We start from the raw sequence: 24,185 nt of genomic DNA on the forward strand, positions 1-24,185 counted from the left end.
TCAAGTAAAAGCAATGGGAATTCACTTTTGTTGAAGCACCACACTACAATTAAAGATAAAAATGTTCTTTACTAGTGTTTGTGTATGTAATACACCGTACATCATCATTCCATTATACTGAGCAGAAAAATCAATGTACTTCTTCCTCACATTTCGGCATCTTTATCATATAATTTCAAACTTGACACAATAATTAATTTCATCCCATTTGTTCACAGAAAAACTCATGCTACTTTCAGGTCTTTTAACAGCTCTGCAATGTCAATATGTGGGCTGCGGTTGTCTCCAGTCCTGTTAGAGCACAGTGCACTCTGCAGATTCTTGGCTGCTTGGTTCAGGGATGGAAGGATGCGGGCGGCATCCGATGTCTCATTCTCTCCGCGAGAGCATAGAAGGACTTCATTGACCTCTCCTTCAATTTTTCGAGAGAGGATGGTTGGAAACACAGCGGTCACACGCTCCAGCACGTTTTTCCTCAAGGCGGAGTCTCGACATACAAGGTTCAGTATGAAAACACCTTGTACAGGGGCAAGGAGAAGTGAGAAGGCGAGAGAAGATTTAATGTGAGTGAAACACAACTATGATGAAGTATTTCTAACAGAAAATGAGACTTTACATGTGAATAAGACAGTCCTGAAGATGTAATTGTTCATTAACAGTTTATTAATTGCCTATTAGATGTCTGTTTACATTTGTTTTCTTTATAACACTTTGTTATAATATCAGTTCTTTAATTATTATTTGATAAAAAACAGCAAATTCCAACAGACGGAGAGAATGTAGAAAATGATTAAAGATACTGTACCTTTAGGGTTTAGCAGGCTGCAGACTTTCTGCAGGATGGAGGTTTCTACAAAGGCAGCAGGAGGACAGCTCATACCCACAGTGCTGTCTTTATTGTCTACATCAAACATGATGACATCAAACAAACGTCCACCTATAGAGAGAAAAAAAAAGTTACTTCTTGGTGTTCTTCTTGGCATAGCTGTAGCTGCCCTTTCTCCCACTCCTCCATCACCAACCTTCTTTCTCCAGGGCACAGATGCGTTCAAGGCCGTCTCCAAGAGTGACAGTCAAACGATCATCCGGTCGGAACCCGAACCACTCTTTTGCCACTTCCAGCACAACAGGGTCTAGTTCCACAACCTCAACAGCAACACTTGGCACAAAGTCCCGCAGAAACTGAGGCAGACCTCCTCCACCAAGCCCCACCAGCAGCACTGACACTGGGACGTCTGAGAAGGGAGATAGAGGGGACGAGAAGTCACAGGTAAAGTTCAATCAAGTGTGATGTTTCATGTAAGACAATGGAAAGCTGTGGATGTTTTGTTAATCTTTCCTCCTGCCATCCACCTGAACCACATTGACATGACTGGACAAAATTGGTGTGAAACCCAGTTTACACCGACACACACTCCTACTTTTGTTCTGTGGCGAGCCCACTCCGAGCATGGCAAGGCCAGCCACCATGATTTCATGGTGAGCGCAGCAGAGGAAGCCGCTGTCCACTGACAGAGAGGTTGAGGATGTTTTTGGAGGCGCTGTTGACTTGGCCTTCCTTTTGTTCTTCTTCTTGTGACTTGAGGCTGCAGGAACACAAATATTAAATTGTTTTTTAATCTATATTTTGATAAATGATAACAATATTGTAGTAATATATAAATAAAATAGTTCAAATAATTTTCCTTTTTTAATTGTTTGATTATTGTTTTCCCCTTTTATTGTTTTTTTCATCTTTTCTCTGTTGTTAAGGATATTTGTTTGTTGGGTCTTTTCTGTCTTCATTCACTTGTGTCCTGGTATTGTTTTGTGTACAAAATGTAAAGATTGTTTTGATATTTATTGTTGTTCCAATACTTAATTGGTTAATAAATTGTTGACAATAAGGAAAAATACATTATCATAAGTTAAAAGAAAGAGAGCATAACAAAGTACAGTGAATGAGGAAAAAGATCTGACCAGTATTTGAAGAGACAAGGCGGCTCTCTGATTGGACGAGGGCAGCATTAGAAAGGAACACAAGTCTACGATACAGTTCACCGTCTTCTCCTCTGACATTCTCCACACAGTAATCCCCACTCAGCTCACTCACACCCCTGCTGACCTCCTCTCGCCAACCTAGGTCACCTCCAACTGACAGAAATGGCACCTGAATGAGAGATAGAGTTGAAATTAGATAGAGTGATGAATTTGTTTTGGTGACATAAAATGTTTTATTGTATAAAAGCACATTTTAAAAAAGATTATTTACTGTATGTGTGTGTCTACCTGCTGATTGTCTGGCATTCCTGGAGGAGCCAGGTCCATCACCATTGGTGAGAGTTCTGACTGGACAGCCTGCATGTCTGTGTACTCTTGATTTCTGTGCATTGCCACGATAACCAGGCGCCGAAAGTTAGCACTGGCGGCCAGCTGCCTTCGCCCCTCGCTGGAACTGTAGAGCCAAGCTGTCTCACTTCCTTGAGGCACTAAAAGAATAAGTAGAGGAAAAAAAACAGTAAAAATTAACAAAGAAGAAAGACACACAACCAGTGTGACAGAAACATGATTAGACAACAGGAGAGCTCACCAATAAATATAGCAAACGGGTTCGATCTTGGCACCTTGGCACCAGGGGGGGAGTCTTGAACTGTGAGGGTGTATCTGGGAAGACCAGTCTTGGCGTGGCAGAGAGTGAGTGAGAGGTTCGAGCTGGCGTCTGTGCCTGTGCGGAGCCTCTTTCTCAACACGGAGTAAGCCTGATGCTCCCTCACAGCCGACAACAACTCTGCCACCTGTGTGAGACGGGTTGGAGCTCCATCCTCTCCAAGACACATCTCCAGAATGGGTGTAGGCATAGGCTGACGAAACTTGGTGCAGACCAGAACAAAAACAGGCAGAGCAAAGGAGTCCTCATCTTTCCCACTTTCCTCTTGCAGGCAGTGGAGCCTCACTGCCCACCCCAGCTGAACAAACTGCTCCACAGCCAACTTGATCACACTCTCCTGAGCCAACGTCACACAGACATACCTGCCCCCGACACTTAGCACGCGGCCCACCTGCAGACACAAGAAAACTGCTGTGAGGAGAATGCAACGATAAGCTTTTAAACATACTATTTAAACACACCTCTACCACACTGGTTTCTTACTTCAGTGAGCATGTTCCTGGCCAGTGCTCCTTCTTCTTCAGATGCCATGGCATCCAGGGTGCCCTTGTCCAGAGCAGCCTGGTAGCTGGCATCCTCATACGGTGTTTGTGTAGCATCCACCTGCTGGAAGGTCAGGCCCGGTCGGCGCTCAGCATTTCGCTGGTTCATGTGAGTCACAACTGTCTCGCTGATGTCGATATTGGTCAGATGTTTGTAGCCAACATCATACAGCTGTTCACTCAGCTCAGAGTTACCGCAGCCGACCACCAGCACCTGAGGGACAGAAACACAAAACGATTAAACATTTATTATTGTGAAAAGTAATTAAGTACATTTACTCAAGCCTTGTACCTACATAATTTTTTGAGGCACATGCACAAGACTGAAGTATTTCAATGCTACTTTATACTTCATTTATATGACTAGGCAAGAAATCTATTGCTTCACTTCTTGTGAGGTTAATTGTCGGGCAAACATGATTTATACTGTATTGACATGCCACACCCCTGTTTATCCTGTATAAGCACCTGTCTTTACCTTATCTTGGGTTTTGATGTATTTGTGCAGCACGCCGCAGAGTTTGTTGTAGTCTCCATACCACTCAAACGCTTTCTCTCCGCGCTTCTTAAAAAACCTCTCCCAGTACTCCGCGGAGCTGAACTCCTCGGCGGTGCGAGGTAATAGACTCATTGTCGGCTGCTGTTGTTAAAATACTCCTCAGTATCTGTTTACAGACGCCTCTCCACATGGCACTCCGGCAGAGACTTTCCAACCCGGACTGCGTTGCAAGCCGTACCGCTCTCTGATTGGAGAATTTTCTGTAGGCGGAGCTTCAGACTGCTCGGTGATTTGCTGAGACTCTACGAACTGATTTTATTGGCCGCTGCTCGGCCGGTAGTACTCGGTCCGTCATTCTTAAGTCTTCCGGGTGTCCGTCATCATGGCTGTGCCTGCTGGAAGGTCTGTGGTTTTCGTGACTGGAAACGCCAAAAAACTAGAAGAGGTAAGAGTCAAATATGTCGTTTCTGAGGCAGATTGTATGCTCACTACTGTGCTGTGTTGTTTAAGCAGTTTCAAACAGGATATTTGTGCTTTAATTGCTATTTTTGCTGCTGTCGCTCCACATTGGTCTTGCTAAATATAGGCAGTGAGCACCACCTGTAATCTAATCCAACACCTCTCTTGCTTCATTTCATGTGAATCAGTCCTTCCAGATGTATGCTTTACTCTTTTTGTTCACATCCATCAGGTCATTCAGATCCTCGGAGACAAGTTTCCCTACAAACTAATCTCAAAAAAGATTGACTGTAAGTAAGAAAGAATTAGTGATGATAAAAAAAAATAAATGCATGCATCCTAGTCATTGCTCACATTACTATTTCCTCACCCAGTGCCTGAATACCAGGGAGAGCCAGATGAAATTTCCATACAGAAGTGTAAAGAGGCTGCACGTCAGGTACAGTAATAATACAGGTGTAAATACAGCATGAACATAGCTGTTGAACAGATGAAATGCATCCTATGTTGTCTGTGTTTCTCCTTCAGGTTGATGGCCCTGTCATAGTGGAGGACACCTGTCTGTGTTTCAAGGCGTTGGGAGGCTTGCCTGGTCCTTATATGTTAGTAAAGTGATTTCCACATCTATTCCACCATTTAATCTTAAATAGTAGTAAAAAGTAGTAATAATTACAACTGAAACTCCTTGTTTTGTAGAAAATGGTTCCTGGATAAACTCAAACCAGAAGGTAAGTAATAGACATGGTTCCTATGATTTTTAAATAGATATTTAGAGCTGGATAGAAAAACGGTGAACTTTCTCGTCACATGTTATATTGTAGGCTTGTACAAACTTCTTGCTGGGTTTGAGGATAAATCAGCGTGGGCTCTCTGCACGTTTGCATTCACTGGTGGGAAAGACGAACCGGTAGAGCTCTTCAGAGGGATAACACAGGTTAGCATCTCTCTCTCTCTCTCTCTCTCTCTCTCTCTCTCTCTCTCTCTCACAGCCTTGGTTTATGTTTTTATTATTTTATTTTCTCTGATGTATATTTTTGTGTGTGTGTGTATGTTTAGGGGCACATTGTGGAACCCAGGGGACCTCGAGACTTTGGATGGGATCCCTGTTTCCAGCCAGAGGGATATGACAAAACGTAAGCAAGGATTGGGCTTGAAATTCCCTGTTCATTCCACTAGGTGGACCCAGAGGTTAACACACTGTTAGGGTCCAATTGGGTTCAAATCATCCAGCAAAATGCACAATAGTGATGATCCCTATCCTTATTCTGAGCATCTGAGATTTATTATCACAGTTATTCCACATTAGTTCCAAGCATGAAAACATATCCTTACTTAACATATCCTTAATTACTTCCCTCTCATCTGCAGCTATGCTGAACTGCCCAAAGAGGTGAAGAACACAATCTCTCACCGCTACAGGGCGCTGGCTGCCATGGCTGAGCACTTCTCACCACAGAGCAAGAGGAAGAAGCTGGAGCATTGAGTTGTTATTTTAGGCCAACTTCAGGCTCTGGAGCAGAATATATTAAACCTCACTTCATCAGATATAATGATACAGAACATGACGGTTGTGACAGATAACAGATGTGTGATCACAACATCTAGTTATAGAGTCTGTAGTAAAAAAGGTGCTGTATAATATCTGTTTTCTGTTGCGTATTTTTAATAAACTTTTTGTTAATTTGTAAACAAATCCTCTCCATTCTCTCTTATTCTGGCTGAAGATGTCCCTGCGTTTGCAGTTAGAATTTTTTAGGAAATGAGCATGTTAAAAATATCTTCCAGATTAATATGGAAAAATGCTGGAAATTGTTTCAAGACTAGTTTCATTGTTCCACAGTGGATACTCAGAAATGACCTTTTTAGTTTTTACTTCCATGGGCTGACAAAGATAGACTTGAAGAAGAGCATAAATTTAAAAAAAAAGAGGAGCTCCAGGGTCCTGATGAGAGCAGCAGACCGCTCTGTTACTGAGAGTAACTCCTGGAGTTGGCGAGGGAAGGAGAGGATTGTTCAGGCTGGAGTCCAGAGGGAGTGGTGAGGGGATGTGGGAGGAGTGGGTCTCTAAAGAAGGTCGGGGTATTCAGTACAAACACAACAGTGATAACAGGGGAGTTTGGGTAATAAATGACCCTGGAGTAGGAAGTCTCTGAACAGGAACTATGCACACACCTGTGACTGATGCCTCCCAGATGTACTCAAAGTGTCACACATGTGCACACACGCATCCTCTGAGTAAAACCAAAGCCAGTAGACACAACTAATCCTGACTACTGGTTACTACAAAGCTGTTTTTCATCATTTACAATAAATTTTAAGTGCTTAGTTATTAACAATAATACTCCTGCCTGTCAGAGTGACACCTTTTCAAGAAAAATAGGTTGTTGTAGGTCATGAAATCATTTCCACATGAATTGGATGCAGTAAGCTGTTTGCTTTGTTGGGGGACTTGTCAGGAAGGAAGGAACCCCACCTGTCATCCATGTTTTTAACAGAACATGGAAGATGTGTGTCAGACTTCACTACAGGTCAGAACCGTCGGTATGAAGGCATCCCTCTTTTCCTCTGTGACTCAAAGTCAACACAGCTACTGTCAGTGTTGTAGTGTTCAGTTGAGCCCAGACAGCTATTGCATGTATGACTTTCAGGGAATTTTAAAAGGTTTAACATGTACAACATTAGCTGAGAAAGAGTGGGAGTTGTTCAAAAAAATACGTGCTGTTATTTTATAGTTCTTCTGACTCCTTTCTTGCCAACAGTGTGCCATAAGTTGTTTAAAGGTCATTATGGGATTATTTATTTATTTATTTTTGGGACATTCTAATTAAATCGTCTTTCTCATGCCTTTATTATAGGATTGTAGTATTTTAGGATTTTTTATTTTTCAAACTGACAGGAAAATCAAGAGGTCTGCCACTGGTGCCTTGTAATTACATGTTTGATGTTTAATGAGTTCACCTATGACAGACTGTTTCAGTTTTTGGTTTTACACTCAGAAAACCTCAGAGACACTTAAGATTGAAGCTTATTGCAATATTTTAATGCAATGAGTTGCATAAGCTATGTCCTTTAAGTTGATGCTTCTCAACCTGCTGTGGACATCCATGTTTGAGGACTATAACATGATTTATAAAATAGGAAAAAAAACCCACCAAAAACAAAATTTTTTGATATTCCTTATCTTTCTCCTTTATCTTTACCACCAGCTTTATCTTTCTATCTTTTCTTCCTCCTCTAATAATTGAATAAATGAAACAACCTATAAAGAGACAACCATTCTAACCATCCAGGAGCCAGTCTGTATACTGGAACCTGGAAAAAACCTTCCCTCTGTATGAAAATCATCTCCTGACATGACCTGCAAGTCAGAACCCTGTTCCCAGACCCTCATCAGGTCTGACGCCAGTGTTTTTCAGACTTTATTGCCAATAACAGAATGTTTATCTGAGTTGTCAGAAGGAGCTTTTGCTGTTGTGATACTGTGGACGTTGTGGTTAATGAAGGAATGTGCTACAAAGGGATCACGTCATGAAAGGATGCCTGACTTTATGAGATTTTAATCCATTGTGATTGCACCAGAGGATGAGGAGGATTTGATATGGCTTTGAGGAGACAGACTGTGCTTCTTCTTATTTGTTATGCAAGACTTACCTGAATTCCGCTGCTGTGACGAGTCTTATTTAATGGTAGACTCAATTTAAAACCTTTAGATGCTTTTCCCCCTCCAAATAACAGCACATGTAACTGAAGAAAAATTACTTCCAGTATGTACTGTGTGACCTAAGACTTCTGAGAGATTTGGTTTTAACTTCAAAGCAACAATTAACAAGGGTCAATTTCAACTCCATAAATTTTGTTTCGACAAAACTCACCCTCAAATGAAGTCTCTCCAGGAGGTTTCAGGGTTCAGGCTAATGAATTATTCCACCATGAGGCCACTGAAGTGAGTGATGGAAACAGTTGACCTGATACATCTACCTGCTGGGACCCCTCTTCTCGATTTCCAATGTTTATGACTGTCAAGTCCCTCTGAAGACACTGAGGGCTCCATGAATACTACCTGCATTTTAACTGCCTCACAGAAAGGTTATATGTGGTATCTGATTTCACCTTCTGACTTCTACTTTGACCTTTGTCATCACTTGTGTGTTTTCATTACCATCATTTCATTGTAAAGAATGTGAAGATTGGAGCTTTGTTGCATATTTTGAGAGTTAATCAGTGAATATTTCGTGATCTCTGGTTTCTGCATTACTTATATTGGCAAGGCTCTTCTCCCTGTTAGCTGTTTGTATCTACATGTGTATGCATGGTAACATGCTTAAGGGTGGACTAACATAAAGGAAGGGAGGCATAAAGAGAAAGGAGGAAGGAGAAAATGAATGAGAAGGAGAAGGGTGGGCAAAGGGGAATGTGGTGGGACACAGAAAATGAAAAATGTGCATGGCTGTGACATTTGCTATTTCTCTCAGATGCATTCTTCAAATAAAATAAAATAAAATTGTAAAATTACATTGATCTGGTCTGTAGATCCCAGCAGCACAGGCCTACTCTTGAACACTTAAAACCTACAAATAAATCTTTGTCAGGCACTTCATAAATTACACAACAGTCCAAGATTTTTCATCCAAATCTTTTTATTATGACAAAGGCTGTGTTCACAGCATTAATATTTGGTTTTCAGTTCATTTTTAGTTGCCAGAACAATGTCAACATCAAAAGGCAAAACAGAACATGTATTCCTATTTGTCCCTCTAAAACGTTTGGGTCCCCAAAACATTTCTCGTGGAGCAAAACACAGATCTAGTATGTTTTAATGTGCCTGTGTTATAGAGAAAGACTAAATATAATCAGGCGAAGTCCCACACTGAGAAAGCAGCAGTTGCCCTACCCAAACAGTCCTGGGTTGTGCAGAGTCAAAGACTGTAACAGGCGCTGGAAGTCCTGCACCGTCCACGGCTCCTTGTGCGTCCCCACTGCAGCGGCACTGCTGCTGTCAGGGCTGATACTCTGCGGGTCATTGAAGGTTATCAGGACGTCTGTGGAGAACTGTGGCAGACGGAACAAACCGAGGTGAAGGGTCACTGTATTCCTGGCCTCCTCGTTGAACTTGGATACGCACTGTGTGCCGGTGAGCATCCAGGCGGAGCTGCACTCTGACAGGGACAGCTCAGACTTTGGTAGGGGTACAACACTAGTCACTTCAAAAGCACCTGGCTCTAAAGCTTTGTTACTGCCTGCGATGTCTTCAAAGTGGTACCTGGCAGCATCCTGGTCTGCCACCTGATCCTGGTACTCCACTAGCTCCACGATCAGGCTCTGGTCGGTGTGTGCATGGGCGAACACCTCCTGGTTATCCGGGATCTCCCTCAGCTCACTGACGTCTGTAGAGCTGTGAGGGATGACAGCTGACAGTCCTCCTCCAAACAGAGGATGAGCCTTGTCCGCGCTGCTTGCGGCACTCTGCATCTCTCTGTGGGCAGCTCTGCACAAACTGCAGCACACACACAGCCTGTTTTAACTACCTGCAGATACACAAATGCACGTTGCTTCAAAACAGAATAGTGAATAAAGAAAACATGATATGCTATAAATACAGCGGGATAAGCATGTGGCTCACCAACTTGACGTGCGCGCTGTTCCGGTAAAAGTTTAGTTTCTTCTTCTTCATCACTTATTTTGCAACGGTAGACGCACTGCTGACATCTAGAGTAAGGCAGACAGACATGCATCTGCCCTAAAACAGGCAGTGGAAGAAGAAGTACTAGGATCTTACCACAGTCATAATACACAATTACAAATAGAAGTAAAAAGTAATATATGAAAGCATTATTGAAAATTCACTTATTGTTTTTGTTTTGGGTGTTGTTGTTTGTAAAATCTAAATAATCAGTATAGCTGTCAAATAAATATAAGCTGTCAAATAAATATAATGAAGTAAAAAAGTAATATTCCCCTCTGGTGGATCAAAAATAGTCCCAAATGTATGTACAGTTACCCTAAAACACTTACATACAGTAACAGCACTTAAGTAAATGTTTGCTACTTTGTTACATTCACCCTCTGAAAACAAGACTGGTGCACAGAAACAGTATAGTAGTAAACAGCATATGTCTTTAACACTGCACAGGTCAGTTTAAATGTGTGATTAGGAAGTCTCCCTATAAGATGTAAAGCAGAGAGACAGGCTGAGTGATGGAGACATATCATGGATGTATTAAGGAGACAAATGTTGAAACTGCTCCATAAGCCGTACATTTAAATAAACTTAAGTCGGATGTAATATCTTGAAATTATGTCGACATTAAGCTCATGTAGTCAGTCACTACCTCACTGTAAAAGGACCTCCGTACATTGAGGAACTCTATGTGTTACTGATATCCTCAGTTCTCAATCCTCTGATTTCCAGTTGAGAGAGACAGTTGTCTGCATTTGTAGATATCTTAATTAGAGCTGCAACTAACAATTATTTTCATTAACGATCAATCTGTTGATTATTTTATCAATTGATCAATTGATCAATCATTTGGTCCATAAAATGCCAGAAGATTGTGAAAAAACAGTTTCATGTCTTCAAATGGCTTGTTTTGTCTGACCAACAATCTAACACCCAAAGATATTCAGTTAAGAAACTAAATTAAATTCATGTTTGGCATTTTGCAAGAAAAAAATTACCTGAATGATTAACCTATTATCCCAAAATATAGTTGATTAATTTTCTGTTGATTGACTAATCGATTAGTTGTTTCAGCCCTAATCATAATGTCCCACATCAATGGAACAGTACAATTTCTGTTTTAAGATTAATTTTCCTTTTAAATATAAAAGAATGTAAACATCTATCCATCATAATTAATCATTTATACATATTAACCTGCAGGGAAAGAATCAGTAAACCTATCAATGTACTCAATACTGCCAGATATATGTGAGTCTGTTAAGTAAAGAAGTGGATTAGAATAAACTGAGTATATGGATCTATAAATAAAGAATAATGAGGATATTTGGAGTGGCCATTTGTCAAAAATCAAAATCAAACTTAAATCAAACTTAGAATCAAAGTGCCACTGACGCACCCTGAACATGTGAAGTACACAGGCAAAAGAAGTCCATTGTCCATGCAAAGTTTTGTGTTTCTTATGGTTTATTCCTCAAAAACAAGTAAACAGACAAAGGAACAAAGAAATCATGGTTCCTGCTGCCTCTCTATAGGCCCACCCAGGTGCATGCTAGTCTTATACCTGCCTACCTACCTATATAACCTCACTAAAAACTAAATATGCTAAACAAGCAAATAACTAAACCAAACAAATAACTAGAAAAATCAAAAATCAAAACTGAATCTAAATAAAGCAAACATCTAGAATATTCAAACAATGCTAATTATTATCAGCAAAACGACCAAAGTAATAAATAGCTCCTACAATATTTATATAATAAAACATTATTATCACAATAATCATCATCACAACATCAATACTATAACTATATGCAGGGCATCTGTGAACAGCCCCTTTTAATATCTAACTGCTGTTATTGGCTGAGAAAAATGTACATGTTTATATTATGGAAAATTAAATTTATAGAAGAGAGTTCAGTTCTTTCAAACATCTGCAGCGGTCTCTCAGACGGCTGTAGCGGTCTCTCTCCTCCTCCAGCTGTTTGTGTTCATTTCCTGGTCAGCTGATTGAGACGGAGGAAAGACAAGCGGACGGCTAGCATCCATGATGATAATCTTGTGTCATCGTCCGGACAGCTTTTAAAATGCACGGATAAAACCTTAAAGCCACCTCAAACCTTGAAACCACTGGATTAATAACTGAGTGTGTGTGTTTGTCGCCAGCATCGAGGATCTTGTGGGAAACAGCAGGTAGCTAGCCACGTTAGCATTCTTAGTTTAGCTTAGCTTAGCTTAGCTGGGAAGCTACATTTGTCAGTGAACCAAGCGGCCTGTCTGAACAAGCCAAATTAGCTAGTAGCTAGTTATATTAGCGTTTATTTTGATATCCTTTTAAAATATTTTTTGCTGTTTCAATGTATGTATCAACGTAAAGGTTTAAGTGTGTCACACAACGATAATCTGTTGTATTTGATTAAATTATGTCTACACCAACAGCTCAACCGGCTAAAGTTGTCAACGGCTGTGATATGATTAACGTTACTCTTCCTGAAAACAGCTCCAGATATGTCAGCTTCATTTCCAGTAATTACTTCCTTTTCGGACCTTAAAGCCATTTTATTAGTTGTAAAACAACAACAACAACAACAACAAACAAACAACCACCCCCAAATACTCAGCTAAAAATAAGTATGCTTGACTCAATGAACGCAGCTTCTTTTTTCCTCCCTTCTTAGAAATTGATCAGTTTAATGTTGGCATTATATTACAGTCTTCTCTCAGTATGTGCTTAAAGTTGCAATCCATATATTGATTGTGATCATTAACTATTTACATTCCTCTCTTGTGGTTTTCATGATGCAGTTTCTTTAGTGCTTTAGTCCAAATCTGACCTCACACTGTACTTATTTTTGTTTTGCATGTTACTAATTACAATCTGGATATTTAAATTAATCCAATACATCTTTTTTTATGGATTTCAACTTTAACATCCCTCTCTTGAAATAGACTAGTTTTCCAGTCCTTCTACAACTCTAATATGTTAGACTTGGCTTCTCCTCTGTCTCTTTTCTGTGTCTCTTCACACTGTCGCTGCTTCAGATAGAGAGTCCTGTCCCTGCTTCTCTTCTCCTCTGTTTACTGGAAAGTTCCTCTCCTCTACTGGCCACTGAAAGGCCTTTTTCCGATCGCAGTGCCAGAAAAGGACGCTGACAAAGCCACAGTGTCAGACTGAACTGGATTCAATGGTATATGTTTTGTTTGTTGGATTGAGAGAGGTTGTGTTTGTCTGAGTGAGGCCGCTGTGTTTTCTCTGACATTTAAAGCCGTCCTCCAGTGATTCCAGTGAGGCTTGAGGATCACATGTTGTTCACTTCTTTTATTGAGCCACTGTTGTGCTTTTGTCACACTGTTACTTGGGCTGTTTGGAATATGTAACACTCAAACACAGGCCCGAGGGTGTATAATTGGAAGAACAGCATGTTCTTCATCTGACATGGTGGAGTTTTTCACCCAAAGGGACACAGAGCAATGATGACACTTCCTGTCTTTACCAGTGAGACCCACTGCCTGTTCACACCAGAAATATTAGGAAATAAGACAGCGTGATGTGTTCATATGTCTTTATACATTTATGAGTTATAAAACAAATATTTCAACAGACAGCAGGCATGACGGAAAAAACATTTTCTTAACATATTCCAGAGTGGAGAAGTAGACTGCAGAGGAAATGAAAGAAATGTCTAATAACAAAATCAGGCTGCTTGACAGGAAGTGTCGGGGCTCCTCAAATCGTCTGACCATGAACAGTCTCATTTTTGCAATCATTCCTGAGCGAGGGGATTTTACAGTCACGAGCAAAGTTTAGATTTTTTCACTACTCTGTTAATACACTTTGTTCTTTGTTCTTCATGTTGTGCTCCCAGACGGGGCCTGGCTGTGGTTATTCCTGCAATTTAAATTACTCACTTTCACAGTATTAAGAGTACTCTCATGCTGCAGGCTGCTATGTGTATCACTCAAGGACGATAGGACGGTAGTGGCTTGGTGCAGATGTGCATGTTTTAAATGAGCTCTCCAATGATGCCACTGTCTCACATCCTTAATAGTCTTCTTCCTGTCCTACAGAGGGAGCCAGATCGGGAGGAGCAGCCTGAAGACAACATGCCCCCCAAGTTTAAACGGCACCTCAATGACGACGAGGTCACGGGATCCATTCGGAGCGAGAGGGTGAGACACAGGTGGAGGGAGGGGTGATGTTTGTTGGGATTTTATTAACGCCACCGCGAAGCCGCAGATGACGTGAGCGTGCAGGATGAGAGAAGAACATGATGGATTGAGAAATTAAGTTCAGTGTGGTGTAATCAGGATAGAGGGTTAGATTTCATTTCGAACATCTGTTTTAGTTCAAAACAGATGCAGATTTTGCCGTTAGATACTCTGTTTATCAAACAAATAACTGTGGAAAAACAGGGGAAGCGAATGAGAGAGGACCGTTTAGGAAGGTGAGGGATTAAAGGAGGGTTAATTGAAGAAGCTCCTGTGGCCAAATGTGTGGTCCTCATCAAAGTGATCATCTGTTCCCATCTCCACCTTCCGTGTCCTCCCTCTGATTCTTTACTTTATTCAGTCTTCTGTTTCCTCTGTTTGCTGTTGTGTTGAACTAGGATCAAAGCTTCCTGGGAGGCTTGCATTAAAATAATCCCACCTTCAGCACTTTACCTCCTGTCCTGTGATAATAGCTACCAGTTCTCTTCATGTCTCCCATCCTAGCCAGTGGAAAGAAAGACGTGCAGAAGGAGAGCGTTAGTGCCTCGACTTATAAAGTACTTTATCATCATATGGCCACCATTCCCTCAGCTCTTTTTTCTGCAGATGACCTTGTATTTACAGCCAAACAAAATATCTTAGTTTGCACGGCATTGGCTTGCAGCTGTCTACCTACCAGCACATCCATCGGTTACTGTCCTCTCAGCTCTTTTTAGTGGCATTGTGTCATGGATGTTAGAAGGTGATCACTATGATTGATTGGATTCAGCAGGTTTTTATTATTTTCAGAGTATAATTTTGTTAGACACTAAACACTGTGTTCCTTGCATTACACAAACCTGGAAGAATTTTAGTGTCTAAACTCATGGAACAACATACTGTAGGCAATGTCTGTTGCCATCTTAATAATCTGTTTTCTTGATGAAGGTCTTTCTTTTCCACTAGTGCCTACCCTCCAGTGAGAAACAGACTCCTGTGAGAATTTAATCCAGCTGTCCTCACTAATTCTCTATGAATAGTATTTACACAGGGCACTTTCTGCACCTATTAAAGCCATCAGTGATTCATACATGGTTGTGATTAAGGCAGTCCTTTGTTATATAATCGTCCTTAAGTTCCCAGAAACCTCTCTTGGTTATATTATCAAATTTTCTTCTGGTTTATTTTGGCCTCTGTGCAAACTCATTGTTCTTGTCAGAGTTGTTTGGGAATCTTAAGGTGCAGTCACATGAAGTCAGCAAATATTCAGTCCATTTTCCATTAACTTATACTGAAGCAAGTCGACGGACAAATTCAAAAGTATGTGTTTTCTGTTTCGGTATGATGTCCAGCTGACTCTGGTGGTTTTGCAGGTCAGAGTTCACCTTTGTTTAACTTCGGTCAGCCAATATGAGAACTGCTACAATGTGTTTGGAAATGGAAAAGTTACTATACTAGTGTGTTTCACCAGCATTTTAGTACATTATCACACTACCAGACTACAGTCTGTGATGGTACTTTTATACAGTATTTCCAGTTTGTAATCACTATAATCAATATGTACAGATGGCTGACAAATTAAAGGAAAAACTGGTAGAGTTCTGAATGCTTGACCCCTACAGTGAGGGGATCTGTTGGCTCATGGTCATGGTCATGGTTTGGGTGCACTTGTCCCCTTTGAGGAAAGGGTCACTGCAAATTAGTTCTGAGTGATCACCTTCATCCTTTGATGAAACATTTCTATCCGGATGGGAATGGTCTCTTCCAGGAGGACAATGCCCCAATTCACAGGGTAATGGGGGTCACTGAATGATTTAATGAACATGAAAATGATGTGAATCATATGCTGTGGCCTTCACAGTCACCAGATCTCAACCCAATTGAACACCTATGGGAGATTTTGGACTGACGTGTTACACAGCGCTTTCCACCACCATCATCAAAACATCAACTGAGGGAATATCTTTTGGAAGAAAGGTGTTCCTCCCTCCAGAAGACTTCACAGACTTATAGATCAATGTCAAGGTGCATTGAAGCTGTTCTGGCGGCGCATGGTGGCCCAACATCTTACTAAGACACTTTATGTTGGTTTTTCCTTTAATTTGTCACCCGTCTTTATTTATTACCTTCATCAGAAACAAGACATCAAGTCCTTTTTCGGAGGCGAGCACAGGGAAATTTTGGTGAATGGAAATGTAATGTGACTGCAGCTTTAGAGAGCAGAAGATGAGTTTTTATTGAGCCTTGTCAAGCAGAACAGCAGACATGATAACCTTCATTGTTAGTTGTTTATCATATCATAAGTGCACTGTAATAATGGTGTATTTGGCCATATCTGCTTTCTGAAGATAGTAAGGAAAGCTTTTGACTGGTACTGTATATCGATCAGTACAGCAGCTATCTTGTGTCTGGAGGAGTCAGTTTCATATCTCTGTATCAGCAGCACTAGTTTTTGCAGCTGGGCTTTTCAACTGACGAGACACTAGTACAAAAACTTGTTCCTGAACAAATCAGGAAACATTTTTAAGTGCTACCATATTTCATTCTGGCCGTTTAAACTTGTTGGTCTTTGTCCACATTCAAGGATCAGGTAACAGTCATCGCCCATATCGAATGTTTTTATCATGCAACCAAAACTGTCAAATGCAGCCTGACACTTGGTGAACCACCCAGGGAAATTATTGCTCGGGAATCCCTTTTTTTTTAAAGCAATTGATGGGCTCACAAAGCAGTGAGCAAGTGTGAACTGATTGTAAATTAGTGAAGGCGCATCCTATTTTTTACTAGAAGTTCCCTCACAGGTTGTTCTCTGATCAGGAGACCGTGAGCTTACTCGTATCTGACCTCTCACCTTTTTTCATCTTTTATAGAGGAACCTGCTGGAAGAGGACTCTGATGAGGAGGAAGACTTTTTTCTGTGAGTTTGTGTGTGAATATGTTGAGTCCAGGCACTTTGCCTGTTAAATCAAAATAAATGAAATATATTTAAAGAACATTTTACACAGTACAATTGCAATTGTTGAGAACAATCATTCAAACTCAGACCATAAAGACGTTGCTCTCAAAATCAAAATTCCAAATCAAAAAAATTCATTAAAGCTGGAGTGCGGGACTTTTGTCTCCCCCCTCTGACGGTGAAAGTAATTACAAATACACTGTGAACACATGCTTATGTCATAGGCTCTGTAGCCTGCTCCGTCGCTACTGTTGAGGCTGTAAAATTGTGGATAAATTGTTTTGAGCATCACACAACCCACATAAAATGACCTGTTTCACTATCAGAATTTGATCCATTCGGTCTGATTACATTTGGAAAATCTAGAAGAGCTGCACAATTAAATTATTTTATCCTCATTCAAGTTAGCAGAGAGCTAACTGGAAGTTGGCCGGCTCGGCCAGCAGTAATCTCTCTCTCTTTTTTAAAATTGTTTATAGTGCATACAGGTGACTAACATGTAGACACATATGACACAGGACAAGAAAAGAGGAAGAACTAGACTCAAACAAACCCAAACAAAAGAAAAAAAAGCAAAACAGCAGCAATAACAACAACAACAAAATAACAAGCATGTGTGTGTTTGTGTGTGTGTTTGTGTGTTTGTTTGTGTGTTTGTGTGAGTGGGTTTTCTATGTGAAAGCTGGTGGAAGTCTCTAGTGCGCATGCTCTGCCCATAGAGCATGCGCAGTATGCATTCATCCAGCCAGCGCGGGAATGTCAAACCCGACACCAGATGAAAAACTCCAGTGTCGGTGTGAAATACAGAGAGATTTATCTAGCAGTGACATGCTTAATCAACATCATGTTTGGCAAGGGTTTGAATGTAATGGACCTTCATTTATATGTAAAAGTTCTTCACTACAGGTTTAAATTTAGTAACATTGACTTTATTACTGCTTGTTTTCCAGGAGAGGACCAACAGGGCCCAGATTTGGACCTCAGAATGACAAAATCAAGCAGTAAGTACTAACACACTGTCAGCATTGTTTTGTCAGCACACTCAAGTTTTGGCGTTGGTGTTATATAACTGTGGTTTGTCATGTTTACCAGAACCTGCAGGTTGTTAGTGGATTGTGTAAGAGAGTCCGTCATGCACAAATTATTGTGTAACCCTTCCAGAACGCCCCAGTCCTTCTGCAGTCTGTTTCCACATTAACCTCCAGCAAGAGAACAGAGGAGGTCATTGTTAAGACAGTCTGGTACCCGTAGTTGTTTCTCCAAGCTCTGTTCCTATTTTTTGTCACTGTTGTCCATGCACATGTAACTGGATGCCGTTATGACAGATTCCAGGAATGTGTTGTGCACAGACCTCACACTCTTCACCCCTGTCTCTCTGAACATGAACTCCTGAGGTCTGGTCTTTAAAGTGTGGTGTGTGTGTGTGTGTGTGTGTGTGTGTGTGTGTGTGTGTGTGTGTGTGTGTGTGTGTGTGTGTGTGTGTGTGTGTGTGTGTGCGTGCGTGCGTGTGTGTGCGCGTGCACTTCTGCATGTCCCTTAGTCCCCAAAGTTGTGCTTTCAGGCTACGGATTAATATTATCACCTTCGACATGCAATCATGCTGAAGTCCAAGACTGATTTCCTGCAGTCAAACTGATTAGTTTGATGGTGCTGGAAAATGTGATCAGGGAAATTCCTTTGTCTTGTATCACATCTTCTCCCCTGTGACTCTCTCCACCTTTTTATTTCTTTGCCAAAGCGCTCATACCCTCTGACCCTGCATCGCTCCAAGAGGTATCACTAAGAATTACTTTGAAGTATAAGTGACTGAGGGGTAATCTGGAGCAGTCATGCTGTGCTCAGGTATGAGTAGCGTGAATAAAGCAAACATTTCAGCATAATTCTGCAGATACTGAACAGGTGCAGGCAGGTCACAGTGAGGCTGAACACAGTCTGACTGGCATTTTATTGCCTGCCAACTGGACAAGGCTAGACAGATAGAAGAGGATATTGTTAGAAGAACAGGTGCTTTGTGCTGTGGTCAGTTATTCCCCCCCCTACAAAAAAAAAATCCTTCACCAAATTTTCCCTTTATAATTCATAATTTCTTGTCTTTTATTTATGATTCTCTGTCTCACACTTACTTCTGTCATCAGGGTGCAGTCGCAGGTCGATGAGGTGATCGATGTGATGCAGGAGAACATCTCCAAGGTGATAGAGAGGGGCGAGCGTCTGGACGACCTGCAGGACAAGTCGGGTGAGTGTCGTGTGTTTGTGTGTGTCCACATGTGCAAAACATATGTGTTTTGTTGATTTACAGAAGTGAAATGAAGATAACACACAAGATCTACAGGGAATGTTTAATCAGCCATGTTTGTTCTACTTTTTAGTTTCCACAAGTAGCCAACAGATGGTGTACACATTTCTCTGTTTGCTGATTGCTAACCTTACTCTATTTTGGATTATTTGGGCATTTACTCATGTTAATGGCAAAATGTCTGCAATGTGCATCCAATTTAAGATAAAAATGTTTGTTAAGGAGGCCCAACCAGTGATCCTAAACTGCCTTTTTAAATCAACCTGTAATGAAGGTTTGGCTATTCCCTCAACATTAATGTTATCAAAAATCTGTGGTTAGATCTTGAACCTGCTGGCATGTGAGACAAACATGTGAGAGAAATATGTGATATATGTTATTTATTTCAGTTAGAAGCATGAAAAACATACCACTGTTCAACTTTTAAACAACTTCATTCGAGTTGTCTCTCGTGGGAGCCGCGGTGTGTCGTAGCGGGCGCTTTCATGTAAAGACACGTATACTATAGTATACTTTAAAATTGTTAATGATATGTCCAGGTTTAGTCTTTTACCAGGTCTGTGTGTGTGTGTGTGTGTGTGTGTGAAAGCTTTTGACAGGTCTCACACTCTTTTTCACTGGGTGTGTATATACCGAACAGATGTGTGAAAAACGTGTTTTGCTCCCGTTGTTACGCAACTCCACACGCATACGAAGCTTCCATCAAGACACGCACTGGTCTTCCTCTCTATTTTCCCCTCCATGGATGATGAGATGGGGCTGAAGTGCCGGTCTATTAGACCTCATTATGACATCTAAACAAATGTTGTGTAACCACTTCTTACTGTCATGTCCACCAGCCAACCAAGACAGTGATGCACATCTGGTGCACATTTGTGTGTGTGTGTTGTACATATGCGAGTGTCGCTGTATTTGTGTGTCTGTGGACATTTGCGTGGCCGATTGCGTGTCTCTACAGTACGTGTGGCGCCTTTCATGTGAGCAATATAATATGCTGTGATTGACATTTGTAGTTTGCTCTCTGACCCGCGTGCAGGTAGCCCGTCGTTAAATTCCTCAAGATTAACAAGCATCTTCTCAGAAGCCTCGTCTGAGCACTTCTCTTTGTTGCAGTGAAAGGTCGTTAACAGGCACATGGATGTGGAGAGAGCAGACACATGACGGACACAAAGACTCTTAGGAGGGACAGGGGCTTGGACATGTAGAGTGCTGCACGCTAGAGAGCTGTAACTTTCCTGTTAACTCATGTAAACAGCAAGTTAACAACAGTATCCAAGAGACAGGGAGCAGTGTGGGCGAGCAGTCTGGGGAGGAAGTTAGAGGAAATGTGTTTTTGTTCTGTCTTGTATACATCTGGCAACTTGTTGTTTAACAGAGTTGAGTTGACTTTAAAAAAAAACAAAACAATCTGTTAATTCTCAGCAGAGGTAAAGACTTACATAACTGCAACACATTATGACTGCACATGCACAACACAGAGCCAAACAGTTTGAGTCATCATATACAATATCAAAGTAAAAATAATAGTCCGTGTATTATTTATTTTGTCATTAACAGATGTTTTTTGTTGTTTTTTTTTTCCCCTTCTCCAATTTAATTTTTCTCCTCACGTGTCCTCATCTGCTCTTTGGTCACGTGATGTCCCAGAGAGCCTATCGGACAATGCGTCTGCCTTCAGTAGCCGAGCCAAACAGCTGCACAGGAGGATGTGGTGGAGAGACATGAAGGTGGGTCTGTCTGTTTTATCTGGATGTGTGTGTGTGTGTGTGCGTGTGTGTGTGTGAGACACACCTTCATCATATCTTGTTCAGCATGATGAGGAAAGTGTTTAACACGCATCATTTCTTCCCCAGATGAAGATGATTATTGCCTTGGTAGTGGTTGCTCTCCTGCTGATTATTATCAGTGAGTATTATTCCAAACACACCAACTCATGTTACATTTACCTAACGTGTATTTAATACTCTTTGTCCTCTCTCTCTCTGTCTCTCTTTCAGTTCCAGTGATTCTGCGATATCGCTAGTGTCCAACGAGGAGGGTGTGGAAGAACTGACCTCCTCTTCTTCTTCTTCTTACTCTTTCTCTCCCTACTCTGCACACAGTTCTCCACTCCAGCTAGGGGGCGCCAGCCACCCTCCCACACCCTCCTCCGTGTCAGCCTTTGTGCCCCCAAGGATCTGGCCTCAACTCGGCCCTTAGTACAGATCTTATCGCTGGCATTTTCACAAACATCTGCTCTGAGATCAGTACTAAGGCTCTGTTTTGATCCCTGGTTTGAAAATAAACTGCAGAAAGGGAACACGGGAGAAAAAACGGGGGAAATATTTTAACGCCATTAGGGCTGTTTGGTAGAAAACGCTCAGCCCTCTAGTCAATGTGAAGGAGTGCTCCATTCCATGATACATATCACGTGTAGGGCCCTGACTTTGCCTTGACAATAGGGAAACTCCAGGTCCTGCATTTTATTTACATCATATAGATAGATGCTGTAAAGGCAGGGAATCCATGCCAACTGTCTCTGTTAGCTCAGCTGATCTGAATGTGCTGCAGCAGCCTTGTACTCTATAAAGGGGCTGTAACATCCAGCAGATGAACCTCAGATGTCTACCCATGATTCCCTGTGTGCTCTCTTGCTCCGAAACACAGAGGATGAGAATGTTTATAAAAGGGAACATTTTGTGAACACAAGCACATTTTCTCTGCCCAGCACAAGGCGAGGGAACATCTGAGGTTCACCTGCAAATCTGTAGTCAAAGGTGACTCCCTTTCATGATCAGAGAGGCTTTTTATTTTTTTGTCAGAAAACTGATCACTTATCAGGTATGTATTCACATCAGCACAGATGATCACAAAAAGGGACTAGAAGTGAACATCTGTTCTGACAACATCCTACTTTCTAACATTATGCTACTTCGTAAATCACCGCCGTCAATGTCCGTCTGCCTCTTGATAGCTTGTTATACTGTACAGCAGGACCATGTCAAACCAAAACATCCAGGTTATGATTGTTTCCTCTCAAGTGTGCACTCTAAACCTCTCACCTTCCTCTTTGGGTGTGCTGAGCTCTGGGCCAGTTTGGTCACGGCTGTCCTACTTTCCTGCTAGTGACATTAAACTGTCTCTCACTCTGCAGATGGTTCTGTTTGGTTTAATACTGCTTGTCTTTTTTTTTTTTTTTAACCACTATTTGAAGTTCTTATTTCTGCCGGTTGCTCAATGTGATGCTTTGTATGAATGCTGGTATCCACAATCACCACTGAAATTGTAAAACAGGGAGCGTTTATTCCTCTGTGCTGTTACATTATGCTAAAAAGGGGGTAATTTAAGTGATGCAAGTCAAAAGTTGAGCTGTGAAACAAACATAGTTGTCTTTGTGTCAGGAATAACTGTATAATACGTTGTCATTTTATTTTTTTTAATGTAATTTATTTTAGCTGTAAATATTGATTCTGTAATGATGTATAATACTCTGGCATTGCATTGGAAGACTGATATACGGATCCTTTTTTTTGCTCTGAAATAAAGTGATTTTAAAGGGCAGGTCTCTGGTTTTATCTGGTTTGAACTGGTCGACAGTCCTCCTGGGAGGAGGGAGTCCGAAAAGGGGAAGTAAAGATGGATAAACAGAAGGGAAAGGTGAAAAGTTTTTGGAAAGAAAGATACCTGGAGATGTTGAGGGGAAAATCAAATGGTAATGATATCCCTCCATTCTTGTCCACTTTGGATATCCTCATGCTCTCAGAGCCAGAGAAGTCCTGCGCTGTCTTTTATCTCCTCTCATTACCCGACCATTTTATTGGCTCTGTGATTTCACTGGCAGTTGTGGAGTCCCAAGATGGCACTTAAGTTGGAGAGACTCGAGCCTGTGAAGCGTTATTGTTCTGACAGACCCTCAGCTCTCGTCCTCACTGGACAGTGGACACAAACACACACTGACAGCTCCACCATCTCCTCAGCCAACACTGTCCAACCTTTTTGAGGGAGTAGAAAATAAATTGTCCCACAGTGGTTTTTTATTTCACTGACTAATGGCAGATTGCCTTGCTGGTGCACACGGTGGGGTTGATGGCTTTATTTTAAGCTTTGAAGATGAAGAGGAGAGCAGTCATACACTCTACACTTCTTTAAATGATGATAGCTGTGGTGAAAGGCCTGCATTGACAGTGAAATCAAAGCTAGTAAAGTTCTGGTGGGATAATTGGCTGTAAAATGTTACAGCTCCTCCTGGTCTTGCTGAGACAAGTCGTTTGAGTTAACTGGAAACTAGAGGTTTGCTTCTGGTCAAGACATTGTCCATCCACATGCAAAAAAAAAATCCATGTCACACTATACTGTAGGTTATATGTGTGCATGAGAGCACATTTTTATTCTCTCTGCCTGTACAGACACACCCACATTGGCAGTACAGGATGTTTTGGTCCTCTGTTAGGGGCTCATATTAGATGACTTCAGATTCCAGGCATAGTAGCAATTACATGAGTCATATAAAAGCGAATTTAATAAGAAGAGCGGACAATATGCCAACCAGCATTAGTCAGTCACACACACTGTCCAGCTGAAATCCTGCCGCTCATGAGGGAGAGGTGGACATGTCAGTAGACAGAGGAAGTAGAGAATAAATCCCCAGAAAAAGAGATTCATCTATATTTGATACTGGAGATTATTTAGATAGAGTTCCAGCAAACAAAAAAAAATGTGTTATGTCTGAGTACACTTTATCCTTTCCCTTCTTAGTAGTTTACCTTTTCCTCTCACTTCTAGTTTCCCAGGAGCTCCTGCTCCTCTTTATCCTCCCCTTGTCTGTTTACATATGGTTTTACTCACATCTTTTCCTCATTTGATGCTTTCTTTCACGTGTCTCGCCATTCACCGTCTGCCCTCTCTTCAGTTTCTCATTGTTAAGATATTTCCTGTGAGAGGG

The 24,185-nt window shown here is 41.3% G+C and overlaps 4 protein-coding genes across 7 annotated transcripts; 2 read left to right on the forward strand and 2 right to left on the reverse strand.

Moving 5' to 3' along the window:
- Nucleotides 1–49: 49 nt before the first annotated feature.
- Nucleotides 50–3,927, reverse strand: mettl13 (methyltransferase 13, eEF1A lysine and N-terminal methyltransferase). The gene is made up of 9 exons (XM_042417483.1): nucleotides 3,668–3,927; nucleotides 3,131–3,403; nucleotides 2,570–3,038; nucleotides 2,269–2,468; nucleotides 1,960–2,149; nucleotides 1,422–1,586; nucleotides 1,023–1,235; nucleotides 806–937; nucleotides 50–517 (listed from the first exon to the last, which is right to left on the reverse strand). The coding sequence occupies exons 1-9, from the start codon at nucleotides 3,818–3,820 to the stop codon at nucleotides 225–227; spliced, it is 2,088 nt and encodes a 695-aa protein (XP_042273417.1). The 5' UTR covers nucleotides 3,821–3,927; the 3' UTR covers nucleotides 50–224.
- A 95-nt stretch (nucleotides 3,928–4,022) lies between these two features.
- On the forward strand, nucleotides 4,023–5,840 carry itpa (inosine triphosphatase (nucleoside triphosphate pyrophosphatase)). The gene is made up of 8 exons (XM_042417487.1): nucleotides 4,023–4,133; nucleotides 4,380–4,437; nucleotides 4,522–4,586; nucleotides 4,676–4,749; nucleotides 4,844–4,875; nucleotides 4,969–5,081; nucleotides 5,204–5,280; nucleotides 5,516–5,840. Exons 1-8 carry the CDS (start codon nucleotides 4,071–4,073, stop codon nucleotides 5,628–5,630), a joined length of 597 nt encoding a protein of 198 aa, XP_042273421.1. The 5' UTR covers nucleotides 4,023–4,070; the 3' UTR covers nucleotides 5,631–5,840.
- Nucleotides 5,841–8,761: 2,921 nt separating this feature from the next.
- On the reverse strand, nucleotides 8,762–9,849 carry rangrf (RAN guanine nucleotide release factor). 3 transcript variants are annotated; one of them, XM_042417267.1, is made up of 2 exons: nucleotides 9,768–9,849; nucleotides 8,762–9,672 (listed from the first exon to the last, which is right to left on the reverse strand). In XM_042417267.1, exon 2 carries the CDS (start codon nucleotides 9,614–9,616, stop codon nucleotides 9,035–9,037), a length of 582 nt encoding a protein of 193 aa, XP_042273201.1. In that variant the 5' UTR covers nucleotides 9,617–9,672; nucleotides 9,768–9,849; the 3' UTR covers nucleotides 8,762–9,034. The 3 variants fall into 3 exon arrangements, with proteins under 3 accessions (XP_042273201.1, XP_042273202.1, XP_042273200.1); XM_042417268.1 differs by having other exon boundaries at nucleotides 8,762–9,641; nucleotides 9,768–9,843; XM_042417266.1 differs by having other exon boundaries at nucleotides 8,762–9,641; nucleotides 9,745–9,833.
- Nucleotides 9,850–11,784: 1,935 nt separating this feature from the next.
- Nucleotides 11,785–22,794, forward strand: vamp4 (vesicle-associated membrane protein 4). Of its 2 annotated transcripts, none has more exons than XM_042417827.1 (8): nucleotides 11,785–12,017; nucleotides 13,893–13,994; nucleotides 16,883–16,929; nucleotides 17,919–17,969; nucleotides 19,104–19,204; nucleotides 20,912–20,991; nucleotides 21,118–21,169; nucleotides 21,262–22,794. In XM_042417827.1, exons 2-8 carry the CDS (start codon nucleotides 13,929–13,931, stop codon nucleotides 21,285–21,287), a joined length of 423 nt encoding a protein of 140 aa, XP_042273761.1. In that variant the 5' UTR covers nucleotides 11,785–12,017; nucleotides 13,893–13,928; the 3' UTR covers nucleotides 21,288–22,794. The 2 variants fall into 2 exon arrangements, with proteins under 2 accessions (XP_042273761.1, XP_042273760.1); XM_042417826.1 differs by lacking the exon at nucleotides 11,785–12,017 and adding an exon at nucleotides 12,876–13,012.
- Nucleotides 22,795–24,185: the final 1,391 nt, after the last annotated feature.

This window comes from Thunnus maccoyii, chromosome 7 (assembly GCF_910596095.1).
Source record: "Thunnus maccoyii chromosome 7, fThuMac1.1, whole genome shotgun sequence".
Lineage (NCBI taxonomy): Eukaryota > Metazoa > Chordata > Actinopteri > Scombriformes > Scombridae > Thunnus > Thunnus maccoyii.